Source organism: Vanessa atalanta, chromosome 8, assembly GCF_905147765.1.
Source record: "Vanessa atalanta chromosome 8, ilVanAtal1.2, whole genome shotgun sequence".
Lineage (NCBI taxonomy): Eukaryota > Metazoa > Arthropoda > Insecta > Lepidoptera > Nymphalidae > Vanessa > Vanessa atalanta.
In genome coordinates, this window is record NC_061878.1 from 3,057,446 (window position 1) to 3,079,106 (window position 21,661).

The 21,661-nt window shown below is 31.2% G+C and overlaps 2 protein-coding genes across 2 annotated transcripts; one reads left to right on the top strand and one right to left on the bottom strand.

Annotated features, from left to right (window-relative positions):
• Window positions 1–473: 473 nt before the first annotated feature.
• On the top strand, window positions 474–1,381 carry LOC125065786 (15-hydroxyprostaglandin dehydrogenase [NAD(+)]-like). The gene has a single exon (XM_047673607.1). The coding sequence runs from the start codon at window positions 539–541 to the stop codon at window positions 1,289–1,291; it is 753 nt and encodes a 250-aa protein (XP_047529563.1). The 5' UTR covers window positions 474–538; the 3' UTR covers window positions 1,292–1,381.
• An 8,544-nt stretch (window positions 1,382–9,925) lies between these two features.
• LOC125066057 (cytochrome P450 9e2-like) lies at window positions 9,926–18,088 on the bottom strand. Its single transcript, XM_047673955.1, has 11 exons — window positions 17,945–18,088; window positions 14,334–14,536; window positions 13,782–13,945; window positions 13,571–13,708; window positions 13,177–13,379; window positions 11,861–11,996; window positions 11,666–11,767; window positions 11,296–11,517; window positions 10,933–11,033; window positions 10,650–10,818; window positions 9,926–10,247 (listed from the first exon to the last, which is right to left on the bottom strand). Exons 2-11 carry the CDS (start codon window positions 14,534–14,536, stop codon window positions 10,081–10,083), a joined length of 1,605 nt encoding a protein of 534 aa, XP_047529911.1. The 5' UTR covers window positions 17,945–18,088; the 3' UTR covers window positions 9,926–10,080.
• Between the last annotated feature and the right edge of the window lie 3,573 nt (window positions 18,089–21,661).

Genomic DNA, 21,661 nt, shown 5'->3' on the forward strand with positions numbered 1-21,661 from the left:
TGCAAGACATTTATTAAGAAAGGTTATGAACTACATAACGTCACTGTGCGACCAACGAGGGCGGAAGAGTAATGATTGTCGCGGGCAAAACCACGATAAGCACCTACATTGTTGAGCTTTGTATTCTTTTGACTAATAAAACTAACCTTCGGATGGTGCTAAGTTGTCACACAAATACAAATATGAACTGGTCTATTATATCAGCCTACTGTACTTTAGAAGTTAAAAATAATAACTTGAATAAATCTTACCACAACAACCAATAACATTGTAGACGCATAGACGTGTATGGTCATCTGATTTATAAAATTTACATTATTATGTTAACATAGACAATTAGCAATAATTGCTATTCGCAGTTCAGCGTTGTATTTACAAATAGTTACGTTATGAGTAAACATTGCCTCGGCGATTAAAATAAACACGGCTTATTTATCTTGACATAAATGCATTAAGACCTTTGGCACTGTATCAACTACATTTATAGCCGGTTTCCGTTATGAGAACTCAATCTTAAATTGCAGTGCGTAAAGTTAACATGGCGAGAGATTTAAAAAATAAAGTCGTTGTTATCACCGGAGGTGCGGTCGGTATCGGTTATGAAATTGCCGATAGATATCTACAAAAAGGTGCCAAAGTTACCGTCCTACTAGATATCGATGACAGACAAGGAACGGAAGCAGCGAAAAGCTTATGCACTAAACATGGGGCTAACAGGGCTGTATTCATGAAATGTGATGTCACAAAAGATTTGGAACCCGTATCGAACAAAATCATCGAAACGTACAAAACTGTCGATGTACTAATAAACAACGCTGGAATATTAAATGATCAACTCGGAAAGAAAACAATTGATATCAACGTTTGGGCCTTGATTGAATGGTCTATGAAGTTTTGGGAGCACATGAGAACTGACAGAAATGGCAAAGGAGGTACTATCATTAACTTGGCCTCCATTTACGGTTTCAGAGTTGATCAATATTTACCGATATATCAAGCGTCGAAGTTTGCCGTGATGGGCTTCACGAAATCGTTGGGACACGCCTATAATTTCAACAGGTCAGGTATCAGGGTCCTGGGTATTTGCCCAGGATTTACTGAAACGAAACTAACAGCAGATCCCAAGACATGGGATGATCAGTGCTTAGGCAAGGACTTCGGTGTGTTTGTGAAGAAGCAGCTCTGGCAGAAAGTGGACTCGGTCGGTAAAGCTGCAGTCGATGTGTTTGAGAAGGCGAACAGTGGCACTGCATGGTTGATCGAAGGAGCAAAACCAATCGTTGAAGTTTAATTTATAAAACGGTAAACATTTTAATATAGAACGTTATGTAATTTATACTGTTGTATATTGTTTTATATAAAATATGATTTCGTTTGCTAACAGTTTTTTTTATTATAATAATCATATTCCCAAATCTCTCATTGCTAAAATTTTAAAATTAAATTTTGAAAGGAAAAATATTAGTACCTCTAAATTCAAAGGAGCATTGACTCCAGGAGAATAAACAGCAAACACATAGCCCGGGACGTAAAAACTCAAAAAAGCAAACGAGGAGACATTTAAAAAAGTAGGTCAACACTTATTTCAGACCAGAGAGCGCCTTAAAAATATTTCAAAAACGTGAACATTTTAGGTAGCAAAACGACAAGGTGCTCTTGGTTTGAAATACTTTGATAGATACAATAAATCATAATTGTTTCCTTCGAGTGTTCGAGTGTAATTTTGTTTTTTTTTTTAAGTACAATGTTATATAAATTTTCCTAGGGAGTATTGTTGTATCAGATGATGTTTATTTGCTTTGTTTTAATATATTCTAATTGATCAGATTATGTATACAGGCAACTTGATATTTATCGATCATTCAAGGTCAATTGGAGGTTCACTTACTTCAGATGTTTTTATACACGTTTAGTTACCTTTAATTACACTTGCATATTTATTACACTGTACTTTGTTGATCCAATTGCTAACTCCGTGGCATTTCGAAGTTCCATGTTCAAATTTCGGATCAATTAAAGCGATTGGATCTTATATCAAGAAACAATAACTTAAACTAACGCATTCAAAATGCAGCCTGAGGTTAGGAAAATGGTAATACTCCCAGTGTTAATACAATGATATATATACTCGAACGACGATAATACAATACAAATTAAAATATAGAACAATGCGAATCCTATAATGACCAAACGATCCAAAACCAAGCTATTGTATTGAGTGAAGCTTTGACGTAAACAGACGCCCTTATTCTTTGGAACGATCTTGCAAAATTTACTTTGTAGGTGTTTACTCATGACGTCATGCGAAAAATTCCTGCGACCACTTCCAGACTGTTGAATTGTTCAGGATAAATGATATTATATTGTATTGACAGATCTAAGATACAGTATAGTAAAGTCTCACTAAAATCTGTAACATTAATCATACTAATGGGCGCAAAGATAAATCTTTAGACAATAAGATTTGATTAACCAGTAAGAATAGCTTGTTCAAATTTAACGCGGTCTTTGAACAAACTTTCCATCCAGTGGGTCATTTCAGCTCAAACTGTGAACTAACTCAGATATTTAATCATTAGCACGGCAATATATCGCGGTTGCAGCTGTAATGAGCCATTGTCCGGGGTGGAGTTGAAAGCTTTGAAACATTAGTTCACATCAACTGCGTTTCAGAGTGAGCGAAACATATACGACGTAACGTACCACCGAGCGGGAGAACGAACAAATTTTTCATATAAATATTTTCAAAATACTTAACTTAACGATTGCTGGATAAAATAACTCGATCGATTCCAATGTGACAAGTATATATGTAAGTATATTTAACATCGAAATTGATGTACGATTGAAAGTCTTTTGAATAATGTTGTCTTAGATTTTCGCGATTATTACACATTGAAATAAAACTAGTTTTTTTAACGGATTTAATCGCGTATATTAATTATTTTATTTTAACATCCCGACGTTTCGAGCACTTTGCAGTGTTCGTGGTCACGGGCAGACTGTGACAGAAGTGCTCGAAACGTCGGGATGTTAAAATAAAATAATTAATATACGCGATTAAATCCGTTAAAAAAACTAGTTTTATTTCAAAGTCTTTTGAATTTTCAAATCGTTTTTGTTGATTTTTTTTATAAAATATTCATCTTCATGAATAGTTCATAATAAAAATAAAAACAAAAATAATAAAAAATAAATAAAAATAAAAACGGTCAATGCTTCTATAATCTTTATATTACTTACATATTTGTGATTAATTTTTTGTAACTAGTGACTATCATTTATAATTACAGGTCTTAAGTAATTCGATCCCGTATGTATTCAAATCGTAAAATGCCCTTTAGCACGAAGTCGCGCTTACACTTTTATTACTCCGTGTGTATACTGTGGGCTTGTTTACCGTAATTCTAAAGTTACGCGATAAAGAACAGAGAAAATCAGAAATGGTATTTGCATATAATTATATTAAAAGCTACTTGTAGGAATAAAAATAATGTAATAAATATATCAAAACAATGTCATTATCACGTGCACTCAGGTCAATCTTTTTCCTTGACATATGACATCATATCATTGTGTTTTATTTTTTTTTTAAAAGTACGAGATAGACGTATGCCAATATCAACGCTAATGTTGAATTGTAATATAAAATATAACCGCGTATCTTACTTAAGGCAAGTAAACAAAGGAATAGATTGATGCGAAAATCGACTTTCAGCTATACCTACTATTTAATAGATATGGCAGAAATACTTCAAGCCATTTCTGTCATAAAATATTCTGTGATAAACAGACCTTTATGTCGGATAGTGGACACTTCTTAACCACTACAGCGACAACTAGCAATGAACGACGTCATCTTCATTACCCCCTTCAGTCCGTGGTTATCCAGAAGTATAATTTTGTAAATGTATTTGTTGGTTTTCATACAGCGATAATAAGAAACCTCAGATACTTTTAATATTTTTTTAAATATATATTACGTATTCGGTATACTATAATTTAAGTCTTAATTTTATAAACCGAGAGTTCAAATTCATGTAACATCAAATAAAAACGTAAAAGTAAAACAACCGTTATCGGAAATATCTGTTTGCATATCTTTTCAATTTGATTTAAATATTGTTTAAACCAAAAATTCAATGTGAATTTAATAATTATTTTTGTGTTTAGTATAGGTATAATTAGGTAATTACTCTGTCATATTCGTATATACTTTATTTGCTTAAGAATTCTATCCTTTGAATACTTAAATAGACAAGAATGCTAACAGCATATTCCTGTTGAATCGTTATGCAGACTCCACGGGTGAAAATATGAACCAGTTTTTCAGTCACCAGTGCAGCCAATACGGCGGAGTATTATTATCATCTTTATATTTTTACGCTATTACTTTATGGTTCAAGTTTTTTAAAAACAAAACAAAGATGTAATTTTGATTTTCTTTTTTATCTCTCTCATAATTTACGTACGTAAGAAGAACAAGGTTGAGTTTATTCAGGATGAAATGTAATGCAGGCACGATATTATTATAAATCTAATTATAATCCCAAATAAAAATAAAACAAACAACGTAAAAAAAAATTGACATTTAAAAAAAAATACGTAAAAAAACGTACACATTCTAATAAAGTCACACATGAGCCATTACTTTGTTAAAACCCTAAGAATTTAGCCAAAAAGTTATAACGTTTCGAGTTAGGTCCACAGTTAAAGTGCTGCTAAACGCGTATCCTAAGGTGGGCTATAAAAGACTGAAAAATGAAGCGTATTACACAGATGCACTTTTCCCATAATCTCATAATCTAACGGGACGATAATTTGATATGACAAAAAGAAAGAGAGAGATATCATGATAAGGAACGACGGAACTAAGTGCATTTCACAACATGGAAGTGTGTAGTTTTTGGAAAAAGGTCAAATACCATAAAAATCTTGACAAGGAAACTCAATGATTATCTATTTATATATTTTTTTGTTTGATCTCTCTGAAAAAACACATTTACATACATTATGTAAATGTGTTTTTTGATATGGAACTCACCGGCGCCAAGTGTACCGGAATAATTGACTGAACATGAATTTCTCCATGGGAGCTACGGGATCGCTTTCACATTCAACCATGACGCTTCGAAGGAATTTTTATCCAAGATAAAAAGCCAAGACATGAGAGATCTCCTATCTTGGCTTTTAATCTTGGATAAAAATGCAGATGCATTATATCATTCCAGAGAATTATTATATAAATGATATTCTTAATAAATAAATTCCAAACGCAATTCACAAACGTACATTAAATATTTCTCGAAACTTCAAGTACCCAAGAAGTTCCGACTACATTAGTAATAATTTGCTAAGATCCACAATAGATCTTGTTCATTCCATTAACCAAAATTATTATTCGAAATTTACCCTAAAATATTCTCAACAATTAAGACTATACTATTATATTTTATTTTTCTCTTTCAAAGGCAAATAATTCCAACTTTTCTTATTAGAAAAAAAATATTTGTTAGTAAAAGCGTAGGTTCGTTAAACACTAATTTTATTTATGAAGAAAAGTAATTAAAATTTATTAAAAATACGAACCAAGGATGGGTACATGATGTTATATAATAGAATATTATATAATTTGACTACAATATGTAATTACTATGTATATTCTTCTCGTTATGTTACAATGTAACTAACCGAGGTAAGTCAGTGAATAAAGCATGTCAATCTAAGTGCCAAAAAAATGTGAAATTGATTTATCGTGCTCTTGATTTGTGTTTATAATTCATCCAAAGAATTATCAATATCGGTTCTTAAACAAAAAAAATATATCTGTAAGTATATATACGCAGAGCGACGAATTATGAATTTTGTCTCTTTTTACCGCAAGTAGTGGGAACTGCACTGCGAATCGGTAAGAAATAACTTCGAATCTCACTCGTTAAATGTTGACCGCCGATTTACGCTGATTTTTTAATTTTTATAGTTTTGCGTTGAGTTTCGAGTTCCTTGTTACAGAATTAGCCTAACTGCTCGGTGTTTCTCTCTCTACCATAAGATGTACTCGACATCCGCATGTTGAATCCATGGAATGCTCAAACGTTTGTCTCACCCTTACTATGAATGTTATTAAAATAAACAGTACCATCAATATCAGTTTTTAATAATAATATTTTTATTTCATTTTTATACTAATGACCTCCATATCTTATCGCTTAACATTGACTGTCATGAACTCATTCGACCCCATTAAAATTTTATTATATTAAAGTTTATCTAACAAAATGCACATTTCATATTATCAGCTGAGACCAGCGGGCATATTTCAGTGATTGGTGATTATTGTTTTATTCATTTGGAAGTGATTAAAAAACAGTAATATAGATAAAATAAATTAGTAAATAATGAAAATATTTACAAAAAAACCTAGCCAAATTTTAGAAAGACTAAGCTTGACTCGGTAACATGTATTAACCGTGAAGTATTTATTTGACTGAAGAATATATTCCACTAAATTTTGAAGAACTTTCTTCCTCTGTCGTCATTTTTATAATAACTTTCTAAAACTATATGGCACTGAAAAAAATCTCTAAAAACAGTTTTCGGTAATATCTATCCCAGTCACGAGTGGGGTACAAGGTATAATTTTCTGAATATTGGACTGACTCTGACTGGACTACTAGTCGAAATCATAGTTCATTCCGAGAAGAATACGAATAAAAATACGATTGAAAAGCTACACTTAAAGTTCAGCTTACATATTATTCCTAGTTCAAAGGGGGAAGAAATTAGTCATGATAACTAGGAAGAATGATTAACACATTTATCCACATAACTATCAAAAGAAAAAAAATATGTCAATCATCCTACGCAGCAGAAGGTTTACTATTACTAATATTAACTCGTTTATTGTAAAACTGTCTTTGAGATTAAATGAATTATAAGAATTTTTCATGTTGGATATAAAATGATCACTGAGTCCTTATTTCAACAAGTATGGCTTTTTTTGTGTCCGGGTAGGCATATGACTCCACTCCTCCTGGTGGTAAGTCGTAATGGAGTCCAAACGCGAAGACGGCCAGTACAGTCAGCGAGTCGAGCTAGTCGGTCTCACCATGTCGGCCCGCAAGATGCCTCTTCAGGCCTCGTTTGAAGGCACCCAGGTTATAAGAGTTGGGGAACACCCAGGTTATAAGTTTTGGGGTTTTTGGATGTTAATAAAATGAATACAAAGTATTCGCATTTTTTTAAACGAATTTGACTAAATTCATAAAGCTAGCATTTGCTTATTTCCTATCAAAATATAACACAACTTTGAACAAAACTTTATAAATGTATGCGTCGATTGCTGCCGATGAAGTTTTTCTTATCAGGGAACTTAGTTTAGTGGAACCATATTAGACTTCGAAGTTATTTCTAATACGTAACATGTTCAGATGTGATAAAAGAAACAGTTGGGGTGATTGAATTTATAATCTCAATCATTATAATCCATTTTTTTTATATTCGATTCGATTCTATTCTATTTTTTATTCGATTGCTTCGACCATACGATATCTATCAAGTGAACCATGAGTTCAAATGTATATTTAACGTTAACTTAGTCAAACAATTATTAGCCGTATAAGATATATGATTAGTTACGCTTGGATACTTGATTTTAAATGATGAAAGTCCCAGACAACACTGTTTTTATAGATTCATTTCTTAGAACTGTTGACGCTTCAGCTAACTACAATTTTAATGCTTTATTTGTTTATAAATTAATTCTAATTTATATTTCGTTCATATAATTGATTTTTTTTTAAAACACTTCTAATTTTAAGGTTTTTAATTTTTTTCACTTCTATTCAAAAGTAGGACCAACGAGTTCATGTGCTTCTCGAAGCATGGCAAACTACCAAATTTACTCAGCTGTTACTGAGAATCTCAGTTTTCTTATAAAATATAATAAAGTCCTTAATATTATCCTCTTGACCGATTTACGCGACGAATTAGCCACGGAAATTAAATTATAACCACGCAGGAAATATTGTAAGGTATAGGCGCAACAAACTTGCCGCATACCCTTTAATATATTTCTGTCATAGTTGGCAACATGTGATCGAATACGACTGGATAAAAATGTCATTCATTTCTATTAGTCCGACCTGATATTCCCTACACATAAAATAAGACAAATCTTTTGCTTACAATACAAGAATTTTGTTATCAAATGCAACGTTAAACTTGTAAACTTATATAGCAATGTTTTGTTTTTGAGTAATTAGTATTATTTCTATTATATTTTCCAGTAAGGACTGAGGACGACCACAGTCGAAATTTAGAATAAAACCTGCGACTTTTGCATCTGTATATAACCCTTATTATTAAAAGGATTCAAGTACTGGTATAAGTGGAAGCTTTAGAATTAATAATAATTTTAAAAACTAACAGCCACGATAGCCCAGTGGTTACAAGACGTGAATATTTTTTTTATTTTTTTTTATTTTATTATTAAGGACAACTTACAAAGCATACACCATTTATAGTTTAAAAATAAAGGTAATTACATTTTTAGCTTAGTGTTGTTTCAATTAAAAGTTATCACGGCATGAAAAGACCTTAATATTAACTGATAATTCTGAGTATGAATATACCACGTGTAGCAATCTATCATCCCGGACTGGAGCAGCATGGTGAAGTAAGCTTTAAGCCTTCTCCTAAAAAGAGAGACATCCAAAGAAAATGGCCTCCTTTTCCAGCTGTAGGACATTATCAGGCTGTGACTTTACTATTTACTTTTATATGAACTGAAAGAAGTATTCACGTCTAAACCAGTGTGGCAGCTTTTACATTCTTGCAATTGACATCGTAGACAAACAACTTTAAGGGGAAGAAGGAAATTGTTCTATTTATTGAAAAATATACGGTAATGGTCACAATTTTTAGTTATTAATAGCGGCACGAGTTCTCGACTATTTCTTTAAATACTAGGTATTTATATTTTCGTTGGCTCTTCGATCAGAGGTATATTATTCCAAACAGACGGTTGTTTATTTTAGCTTTGACTTGAGTGAACTGTACAGGTTTTATAACATTACGACTGACACAAAAAAATGGAATTTGACTCTCATCGTTTAATATAATATATTTGAAGGAATGTTACATAAACAGCCTGTTAATTTCCCACTGCTGGGCTAAGGCCTCCTCTCCCTTTGAGGAGAAGGTATGGAGCATATTCCACCACCTTACTCCAATGCGGGTTGGTGAAATACACATGTGGCAGAATTTCGTTGAAATTAGACGTTGAAGTTTCCTCACGATGTTTTCCTTCACCGCCGAGCAAGAGATGAATTATAAACACAAATTATTGTCATGAAAAGTGCCTGCCTGGGTTTGAACCCGAAATCATCGGTTAAGGTGCACGCTTTCTAACCACTGGGCCATCTCAGCTCAGGCGAAGGAATATTAACCATATAGTTGATTCGACTCTAATATTCCCAATTAATACTCTTGTGAAAGAAAAGACAGGTTGTAAAAAAAACAACGTGATTCAATGGTTTCATAATTTATTTAAAAAAAATTACTAAAAATAAAATTCAAATTTGTATCATATTTTTTTGTCTTTACTTCGTGATAATTATTTTTATAATTAGTGTGTGAGTTAAATATTCTAAGTTATTCTCACTTTAATACGCATATTAAAAATCTAAAAACATACTCTTAGTTCTCAACACCTTACTCGGGATTCTTCCCGAGTAAGGTGTTGAGAACTAAGAGTATGTTTTTAGATTTTTAATATGCGTATTAAAGTGAGAATAACTTAGAATATTTAACTCACACACTGGTGGTTTTAAATTATATATCGTGGTTATGGTTAAGTTTGATTAGTTTAAGTTAAACGGTAAAATGTTAAGTAATACATATTTATTTAACTATTTGGTGAAGATATTCTTATCTTCACCAAATAGTTAAATAAATATGTATTACTTAACATTTTACCGTTTAACTTAAACTAATCAAACTTAACCATAACCACGATATATAATATGGCTCTTATAATTTAACTGGTACCTATTAAATATTTTATTCTTGTAATAATCATTAATTACGGATCTTAAATTTTAACCAATGACCGCCTTCAATTCGAGGGTTGAATGATTCGGTTGAAAGCTTGGCGGGTAACAATGTCTTTTCTGAAGGAGAAATTTCTATATGCAGCAGTACCTGATATAGAAGCGTCTTCAGCTCGCACAGAGCAAATCTCGATCCTGAAAAATTACACATTTTTACTAAAAATACTACTAAAGTTTATTAAAGTCAACTGTATTAGACTCTTTTGAATCATCGTTATAGATGATTTTATTGAGAGCAATCGTTAAAAAGCATGGTAGATAGACTTTTTCAAACGAAATCGCCCGTATTAATTAAATAAAATTAACTATTTAGAATGATGGGTTTTAAATGCAATATCTTTTTTTATTATTATCAGGTATGTACCGTGAGAAAACTACAGTAACAAACCGGTAACTGAAATCTCATAATATTTAATATAAACGATCAAATAATAATAACTCCTAAAATAACTGGACCCATTATCATTACTCAAGGAAAAGGTCACTCGCGCCCACATTCATCATTTTCTTATAAAATAAATACAAAAACTTTTTTACCAATACAATTCCTGGGGCCAAGTCCGAAAGGCATGTAAGCTGTAGCATTGATTTTATGCTTGTTTTCGTCAGAGAAACGCTCAGGATCAAATTTGAGAGGATCTGGGAAAAACTCTGGATCACGATGGAAACACCAAGATGGTATCGAAAGCAATTCACCTTTTCTTATCTAAAAACAAAAAAAAATAAGCATGTTTATAAAAGGGAAGCAAAAATTTAAAATATCATAATTGCCGATTAATGTTAAATTATTTTAATTGTTTGATTATATTTAGAGACTTACAATATAGTCTTCGGTGGCTTTATCGTTAGGTTTTCCCATGTTATAATCTTTTACACACATTCTGTCTAAAGCCATAGCAGGAGGCCAAAGTCGGAGCAATTCTGTGATTCAAATAAAACGTAAGTTAATTAGTAAAAGTAAACTGAGCTCAAATATTTAAAGTGATGAATCGAGTGGAATGCTCTATTTCGAAATGATGAGGTTATTTTTGTTTGTGTAACTACATTAGGCAGATTGGTTGGTTGGTTGATTTTAAATGTATATAAAATATCAGATATTTTTTTAAAATAAGAATATTAATGTAATTCTGTGAAAAAAGTTAAGCAAATACGATTGTTTTAAGTTATAACATTCAAAATTTACCTGATGTCACCATGTCTAAGTATGTCATGCTCTGGATTGATGAAAAGTTCAGCTTGCCATTATTTTTGGCATTATTCTCTTTTATCTCCTGCACCAATCGTTCTTGGATCTCAGGATGTACGGCCAGTTCGTGTAGTCCAAAGGACATTGCAGTTGATATAGTTTCGAAGCCAGCTATGAAGAATAATACTGCCTGAGCGATGAGGTCCATTTCCGACCAAGCTGTAACAAAGAACGTAAACAAAATTAGTTTCTTGATACTGTTTGATAATGAAACTAATTTAGTATTTATTTATATGAAATCAATGATGAATACATATCATTAATAAAATTAATTATTAATAAATATATATAAATCCGAAATACTAACCTCGGTCAATATTTTTCTTTCCCACAGATGATTCTTCGACAGTAGCAAAACCGGTATCTTGAAGATTCTCATTTCCTGCTTTATCGTCATGTACTAGTTGCCCTATTGAAAATAAGGCAATGTTAATAAAAAAATGCAGAAATCACATTTAATATGCGTTCTTGTATACTACTCAATATATATTTACATCTTTACCTTTCTTAGCTTCCATTAGTAGGTGGATCATATCAGGTCTGACGATATTACGCGCTTCTCTGTCTTTCATCGTACTCAGCACCAATTCCATAAAGAAATCTTTAGTAGCGTTCGAAAACAATGTTAATTTCAATCTCTAAAAAGAAAATTAGAATTGTAACAAATTATATTTTTATGTCGTTTTTTGTTTAATCACATATTTGAGAAGTTTCAAAAGATCCACAAATTACAAACAGCTATTGTCTCCACTTATAAAAAAATAGGAGTTTCTGAGGTAATTTAAAAAAAAATCCAAATTTTATTGTTTCAGCCTATCAGAGATATCTATTAGATACTAAAATATCATTATCGCTGCCATTCAGTAAGTAATATATATTTAATTAAGTTCCTATACAAATCTCTGACTTTTGAAAATTTTGAATATGTTAATAAACAAATGATTCTTTAGAAACATTTTAAAAACAAATTCGTTTGTAAGGTTTGTTCAATTCAATTAATTATTTTAGAATGTACTTTTACATTTTATAAAGCTAATATCTAATATCTAATAACATATGTCAGGTATCAGATGTACTCGATACGTTGAATAAACTTACTCATGACGTATGACGCCTACTAATTTATTAATAGTGTCTCGAATTACGTTTTCTTCTTTCAGACCATTATTTAATACCAAATTACGATAATATGATACTTTGCCTATTAATTAACGTTAATTGATTGTAAAAATATATCAATTCTGTTATTTATATAAGAAAAAATAATTATCTATAATTTAGAGAGAGATGCGATATTATTGCCTAAATAAATAATGATCTTTCACAACGATGTGCTCGCAAACTTAGATCAACAGAAATAAATGTGTACCAAGCAACGACATTTGAGTGAACCTGGAACTTGGATTTACTAAATATAATTTGTTATTTTAATGTACATATATAAAAGATACCACCTTAAAATATTGTTTGTATATATTAATATAATTTTATAGCTACGATTTATCAATTTGACCAGTGATCAGACAAGATTACATTCAACTATCTACGGTAGCAGGATATGGCAACAAGTTTATTACGTGCAATTTTTCAATAGAAGTACTACCTTGAAAGTTCAAACGTCTTATTCTTACAGACACAAGTTTTACTGGACAAACCCGTAAATAACCATTCAGTACAATAATTTATAATACTTTGAATAAATAAACATCTATTGATTATAATCATCAACAGTTATAAACAAAGAAAGTCAAATAATAAATTCCATCAATTTAATTCATATGATTGTTACATTATTTAAGTTTTTAAAACATGACTCACCTTTGCAAGCACGGGAAAAGCAGAAGACGCAAAGAATAATAACATTTGTCGTAACTTAAATGTGGAAGCAGTCTTTCCCATCTCGTAGAACTTATTTTCCTCTTCAGTATATGAGTCTACTTTAAGACCAAACGCGCAGGAAGCAATCACATCGTTAGAATAGCGCGTAGTCAAGTCTTTACAGTCAACGTCGATGGATCCAGCTAAAATTTAGTAGATATTTTTATATTATCTAATCTTAACGCTTACCTTTATTGCATCTTAGGTTTCTTTGAGAGAAAAACAATAATTTTACTGGCGACTCTCACAAGACAACACACAACGCAAGAAAATCTCAATGTCCTGTCCATTCAACTACACCAACTAAGTTATTAATTATGTTTTATAAACTTACTTGGAGATTCCTTGATTTTCTTTTCCAAGGCTCGTATCATCTGTTTCCCTACTTCTTCCATGAAAGGTACCATCAACTTGATCTTTGAACTTGTAAATGCTGGACTTAAAGTCGAACGCATGTCTTTCCATTCTTGGCCTGTTTTAAGTAAAACACATTTATAAAGTATCGAGATTACCGTAATTAACTAAGCGAAACTTATCTTACCAACCTTTTAATGAAAATAAATTTCTTGCGAATAGAGGTTCAGTTTTTTCGTCAGTGAAACCTCGATGGTCCAGAAAATATTCAAAATCCTTGATAGTGATCTTTTTGACGAGCTCAAGATCTCGTATTACCAACATAGGCTTGATAAATTCATATCTTCCGACGAATCTTTAAATTTAAGAAAGAAATATTACTTTAATACCAAATCTAATTATATTGAAATTTTTCTTATCTTTTCTTAATGGAATTCGTTCCAAATTTGAAATCTTAATTAATTTGAATAAACTTTATATACGATTGAATAATATAAATAAAAATCAACTGGTAAGATATTTTCTTTCTATGTTTTTTGTATTTAATTTAAATACCAAAGGTGTGGTATACTACAAATTTAGAATAAAAATATATTATTATTACTATAAGATGTCAATATTTTAATTCAATCAGCAGTATATGACTTTAAAATTAAATTTAATTTAAGAAAGAAATGCGAATATAACGATAAATAAAATTAATTAACTCTGATTAAATTTTCATTATTCATTTAAATAAATACCTCTCTCCTTTGAATGTATTGTAGATCAGGTCCAAATCATCACCAAAATTATGTTGACGGAATATAAGTCTGGTCATGTTACCAAAGAACGGCACAGGTTTTAAATTCTTCACCCCATGCTTACTGAACCTCGAATAAGTCTGGCGGAAGTATAGAGCGATTGCTGCCACCAGCACCGCGCTCCATATCAGTAAAATTATCATCTGGAAATTATAATTTATATTCAAATATTTTAAATATCCAATTAAATCCAGTGGTCCTAAATAAAATAAGGGTTAATATTGAACTGAAAACGATCACGTCCTGGTTTTTATTACCACAAATAGCAGCTGAAGTTTGATGAATTTTTTAATGACAAATGGTATTAATATTTCTTATAATATAGAAGCAATTTTGAGAATTGGATTATTTTTAATAACCGCGAGTATAGCAAAAGTCGACTGGATTCAAGAGGTCGAGAATTAAGATTTTATCGCAGAGGATTGCGATTGGCTAAATGATAATGATAAAAAGCTATTTTAAGTAATATTTAAACCGAATACATATTTCTCTTTTTTATAAAAACTAGCAATACGCATATATGCAAAAGGATTAAATTATTTTGTAGAATTATTTCGAAACAATCATGTTTAAACATTTACGTCGGAGAAATAAAAAGACTGTTATTTGTGAGAAAAGTCAACTGCTAATTATCAAATAAAAATGGCTGATATCTCATATTTCTTTATACAAAATTAAAAACAAAATTAAAAAGTGAAATCTCATTTAGTTTTCAATAATAAGGTTTTATGTACTTTAAATTTTTATAATGTCGGTTGCCATTCATCATTGTATATTATGGACGGATTTTACTTCGCCAGTAATTAACTTTCACGTAAAGAATTAACACTTATATCACACTTTGATATTCTTTGTTATAGAAAATTTATCATATAATTATATGTGTCTATTTTATTTCTTAATATTTAACAAATAACTAACTAAAATAGATCTCTATGAAATCATATTTTGATTACAAATTTTTAAATTTTTTGTACAAGCAATTCGATATTACTTCAAATAAAATTAACATATTTGTTTCATGCTCGAATATATTCAGAAGTAATAATAGCTTAACAAATAATTAATAATAATCTACAAACAAAGAGAATGACCGTCAAGGGAACTAGCTTATTATAAGACAAGTATTTATTATAAAATATTTCGGCATTAGATTGTGTTACTTTGATTAGTTATGACGTGCTTAAACTCCTTATTGTGTCCTGAGTCAATTTTTCTACGAGAACAATAATCAACTCTAAATTGCTGTATTGGCAATGACCTCCAAGCGACTTGGATCAATTGAGCATATTTAGGAGTCAAAGGCATTAATTATAATGATTCTTTAAAAACCAAAACATTCGCATGAACCGGACTTGAAACAAGATTGATAACGACTCTTGATAACAATTGTTTTCTATGATAAAGCAATTGAGCTTAGCGTCAACGTTTTCACAATATTATCTCGAAACTCACCGCAAACTACGATCATTAAATGTCAAAAAGTGATATGTATCATCGATTATAATAATTATAACAATTAAATTATTCGTCATTAAATTAGCGTGTACTAAGTCGAATTTCACTATTTCATGAGTGATATATGAAGTGTTTTCAGAATAACTTCATAATAAACTTCATTTGATGATAAGCTTGATGCAATCCCGTCTGGATAGGTACCATCCTCATCATACATTGAACCACCAAACAGTCATACTAAGTATTGTTGTTCCGGTTTAAGAAAAGTTACACTGGCTCACTCACCCTTCAAATTGAAATGCTAGGAACCATATACCTGTGCTTAAGGGACATAGCATCTCGATTCGGAAGGTTGGTGCATTTGCGATGTAAGGAATAGTTAAAAAAATTACGTTTATGAATATTCTTATGTCTTTGGGTATTGTTGTGGTGACCGTAAATCATAAGGTGGCTTGTTTGCCCATCCGCTTACTTATACCAAAAACAAAAAGCACTACTGATCACGATGGTCTGAACAATTTTTTTTTTATTATATTTAAACGTTAATGGTTACTGCCTTTAGACATTGGCACTCCAAGAGATATGAACTATTCATAACACGGCCAAACCAATATTATATATCCTTTGAGCCTATAGTTACATTGGCTCACTCACCCTTCCAACCAGAACATACTAATACTACGTATTGCTATTTGACTAGAAGTACAAAGCTCTATCAAATATCTATACATATTATAAAATTGGAGTGTCTGTTTGTAATATTAAATTAACCGCAAAATTACATGCATATATATGTATATACACGGTTCATATACCAAAATAATATTTTTTTTTCAAATTTTTTCTGTCTGTCTGTTTGTTCCGGCTAATCTCTGGAACAGCTAGACCGATTTTGACGGGACTTTCACTGAAATATAGCTGATGTATTAAGGAATAACTTAGGCTACAATAATAATTTTTTTGTTAAATTCAAACACGCACGAAGTTGCGAGCACAGCCAGTAAGTTATATACCATATAATGTAAGTATTATTTAAAGTATACGTTACTGAACGTAAACACTAAATAATTATGTTATTATTATTTTTTTGTGGGCAACCAATCGGGTTATTGTCGTGCTTTGTTTTGATAAATAAAATCCTCGATACGACATTGTCAAGGTTATGTATGACTACATGTATAAATTAATTATGAAACGACGCTAAGAATACATCGTGTTTTTACAAATTAGTGATTTGTATTTAAAACGTATTGTAACGGCAACGTTATTTATTATTATTTGATTGGATTCTCATTAAAAATATTTTAAGTGTTGCGCATAAAGATTGCAAAAACATTCGGACACAATATTTTAACATTTAAATTTAGTTTTTTAATTTATCAAATTTTAATAAATTGTTGACACAATACGTTGATGTTGATGCTGAGTTTCTTTCACCGGTTCTTCTCAGGTCAGGATGTTATCTCTTCCGAACCGGTGGTTGTGTTTAATTTGACAATAAATAAGTAAATGTAATGCTTCGATTTTGAATAAAGGGATTTGATTTGTTTTGATTGCAATAAGTGCGTAATTAGTGATATTTACTTTTCTTGTTTTGTATGTTTTTTTAATATTTTTTTATTACTACGACACATGCAATATACAAATACCAAAACTAGTCAACCTTGGCCCGCAACCGAAAACCACAAATTGTATCATTATTATTGTTATTACAAAATGTTTATTTTAATTTATTTGCGTAACAAAAGTCTAAGGATTTACGTTTATTGATTTATACCAATTGCGCAGTTCGAATTTTCGTATTAGTTTTGAAAATCATCAGGTTTGTTTTTTGTTTTTTTTTTTATTGAGATTAAAGAACAATAGATTCAGATAAAAAAATATAAAAAACTATGAACAGGAAATATAGAATCGTTTTATAAAATAATGTATAATTTCTTATAATTAGATGGTTTCAAACTCGTGTACAATAATAATAGACGCAAATATTAAAACCTCTTTGCTGCTAGTAAACAAGGTCTTACGACAACAAGTTTGTTTGCGATGCTATTATTAAATAAAAAAAATACGGATTAAAAATAATAAACACTTACATTATTTGTCTTTTTTCACCTTTGCACCTTCCGGCACGATTTCGACTATTTTTAAATAAATTTATCTCTCGTTAAAATTTAAAACGCAAAGAGCGTGCTGTCTGTACGAAGCACTAGATCCGATAGGCATCAGACTGACTTGTTTTATAGTTTTATGTAACACTAGTGACCAGTTCTGGCGTTACGCTTGAGGTTTTATCAATATTATCTTTTTATCAAGTATTTACAATTATTTTGATTAAAATAATATCAGACAATTGTCTTGTGGATCTCTTTGCTAACTTATTCAATAGAGCTTGAGGGAACTGAGTACCCTTAAAAAGTCATTTTGTTTTTAATGAAGAAATTCTCTCTCAGTAACAGGCAGCAGTTTGAAAGTGTGCCACGCCTAAGAAAGCATGAAGAGTCGATGATCATACGCTAGGTTTGTATCAACTCGAGCCTATCGCCCGGAAGCCAATCCACGAGACAGCAAGATAGGTGATGAGAAAGTACACCTGTACTTACGCATGTGATGTCATCCTGGCCAATTTTGGTCACGGCATACTATATTGCACAACGATGTGCACAAACACAGGTTCATCTCTATTCGGTCAGTCTAATAGGATTATGGGACTGTCGGATTTACAGAATGTCGGATTTACCATCCTATAGGACGGTAAGGTGCATACGTACTTTTCGAGGCATACAAACTTTCAACTTCAAGGCACTAGACTCCGAAAAACCCACAAAAACTTATCGGCACCACCTGAGGTTTGAATCCCGAACCTCGGGATCTGTGGCCTTATATCACATCACTTGACCTACAAGGCAGTCTCATGTACTCGTGCACTCTAATACACATGTGCAAATTTCTATTAAAATTGGTCGTCGTTTCCGATATCTACTAAAACTACACTATTTATTGTAAACCCCAAACAATTTCTTAAACTCAAACATACTTAGGCATCACACTGCTAGCTACGTTACGCTTATTAGCAGTACATCTCACCGTGTACTACGAATAAGCGTATAATAAGCTTTTGTTTCAATGGAAGCTATGGAGTTATTCTGTAATGTGAAACTTGAAGTTCCTCGCAAAACACAATCGCAAAATTACAAAGTTACATGGAACTTTTATTATGATATTCGTAGTACTTAAAAGATACATCGAATCACTTAAACTGTAACCCGGTGAAGGTGATTTAAAAATTACATGAATGAGATGCAAATCCGTTCTTATATTTATTTATGGTAACTAAAATAAACCTAGTACCAAATATGATACCATTAAAATATTTGATTTCGTATTAAATATGAAATATTATTTATTTGTTTAGAATAGCACTAATGGTGTCTTGTATTCACTAATGTATTCGTTTTATATTATTCGTACATTCCTCAGAGGACCAATGAATGAATGCATCAAAATTATTTTTTTTTAATCCAAATACTTAAAAGATTTTATTACATCTCAGCCCGTCTTAAGCACAACAAGGGCTCGGGTGTTATACAATGTTCTGGCGATCTAATTTCCAATCCAAAAAATATTTCAATGGTCAGCGACTCCCTAACGTGCGGCGCACGGTTTTTTTTTTTACAGTAATTGCACCCTGGACTGAGATGGGCCTGTTGAATGTTATAACAAACTGTCAAATTTTAAATAAGTATTTTTTTTTTATTTATTGTACTTTAAATTTCACTGCACTCAACAAGTAAAACAATATATTGTTGATGTTTACTTTGGAGTAATTAAATAACGGTGGGCAATGTAGGTGTCACCACTGATATATTTGATATGTGATGACAGGTGGTACCCAGACAGGCTAACAAAAAGTCATACCACAAAGTAAAGAACAATCAAATACTACATAACATCCGAAGCTGAAAAACAATAATATTCCAAATTTTTTGTATTTCTTTTTCAAACTAATCGGTCACTCGATTTGTTAACGATACATGTATTTTATCGTTATACGTCAATTTATACAAACGTAACATAATACTATCAATGATTTTGGCGTCAACCGTGAAAATGCAAGAATATTCTTATTAAGAACAAAGCATCAATTCTCAAATATCTTCACTTATTAGTATTCAGGTTTGGCATCTGTGTTTTATAAACGGAAGTGTTTGTTTGTTTCAAGTCTCTTTTTTGCGCTTGGTAGCAATCTCAGTATCCAAATGAGTAAAAAATTTATATTTACGAGACGTAACAATTTTTTTATTTCAATCCGTAGAATAACTTTATTATACAAATCGATGTTAAATTTAATTGCTTTACATTATTATCATGACATCGTGAAAAGACGATTAGATGCATTTCGCGTTCGAAATTCCAATTTCCTGGATGAAGTTATCCTATCACCAGTTGAAGCGATAAATTATGGCATTGAGTACATCCTAGCTGTATCTCCATTATGTTAACATTTTTACCAGTTATACAGCACAAAATAACCCATTTGACCCATTGAACCGAGATGGTCCAGTGGTTAGAACGCGTGCATCTTAACCGATAATTTCGGGTTCAAACCCAGGCTAGCACCACAAAATTTTCATGTACTTAATTTGTGTTTATAATTCATCTCGAGCTCGGCGGTGAAGAAAAACATCATGAGGAAACCTGCATGTGTCTAATTTCAACGAAATTCTGCCACATGTGTATTCCATCAACCCGCATTGGAGTGCGTGGTGTAATATGCTCCAAACCTTCTCCTCGAAGGGAGAGGAGGCCTTAGCCCAGCAGTGGGAAATTTACAGACTGTTAATGTAAAAAAAAATGTAACCCATTTGATTTCCGTCAACGCTTTTTCTCAGGTCTGTTAGTTTTAAATTCAATTTTCAATAAATAATACAACGATTCTCAATTGAATAATTTAAATTTATTCCAAATACATAATACTCAAAACAATATCACTTATCTCGTAGATAACTAATACGTTATTGTATTTTAGCCGTTGGATGCAAGAGTAATTGTACAATGTTAATTAAAATTTCTTCAAATTTATAACCTGTCGCTTACGACCGTTTTATTGTAGTAAGTTACGGTTGCTATCCTTGTTGATCTGTCTCATATTTCCATCCTGTACATACAATTAAAAAAATACTAATACAATATTATGTTCACGATTAATATCAATCTCAACGAGATTTTAAAAACTTGCAATCCAATTTGAAAGAAGTGGAATTATAGTTAATAACAAAACACCTAAATATGTAAGTGTAGGATGTGCTTTAGACTCTGCTTGACTCTTCGCAATTTCACTGACTTTAATCAGACCATCTGATCCCTTCCACACTTTCGGTAGTAAACGAAAGTTGATAAAAATATAAAGGGTATTTTTTAAACTTAAATTTTCAAATCAAATCAAATATATATTATTCAAGTGAACTTTACAATAAATAATTGTTGAATCGTCAATATTTCAACTCTAACACCGTTTCGGAAAGCAGCCTCGTGAGAAGAAACGACAAGAATTTTGCGTAGTTGCTATTTTAAATAACCAGATTAACTATTATGTTAGTTTAAAGTAGTTTAAATCCGGCGTATTTTTCATTATCCAAAAAGTATTATTTTAATTAATAGTAAGATTTATTATTTTAAACTTTTTGGAATTATATTGAGTTGATACAATATATAATATTTGGACATTATTATGTGGACTTGGAATATCTTACCCAAAAATTATTATATCTTTGATAGGTCGATGTTCTCAAACTCGAACAAAGCGTATATTT

Bases quoted from the DNA above. Each gene is read 5' to 3' on its own strand.
- LOC125066057 (XM_047673955.1), bottom strand. From the start codon at position 14,536: ATGATAATTTTACTGATATGGAGCGCGGTGCTGGTGGCAGCAATCGCT. The intron at 13,946-14,333 runs GTATTTATTTAA...TTAAATTTAAAG, and splicing joins AATACATTCAAAGGAGAGAG to ATTCGTCGGAAGATATGAAT. The intron at 11,768-11,860 runs GTAAAGATGTAA...TATTTTCAATAG, and splicing joins ACTAATGGAAGCTAAGAAAG to GGCAACTAGTACATGACGAT.
- LOC125065786 (XM_047673607.1), top strand. From the start codon at position 539: ATGGCGAGAGATTTAAAAAATAAAGTCGTTGTTATCACCGGAGGTGCG.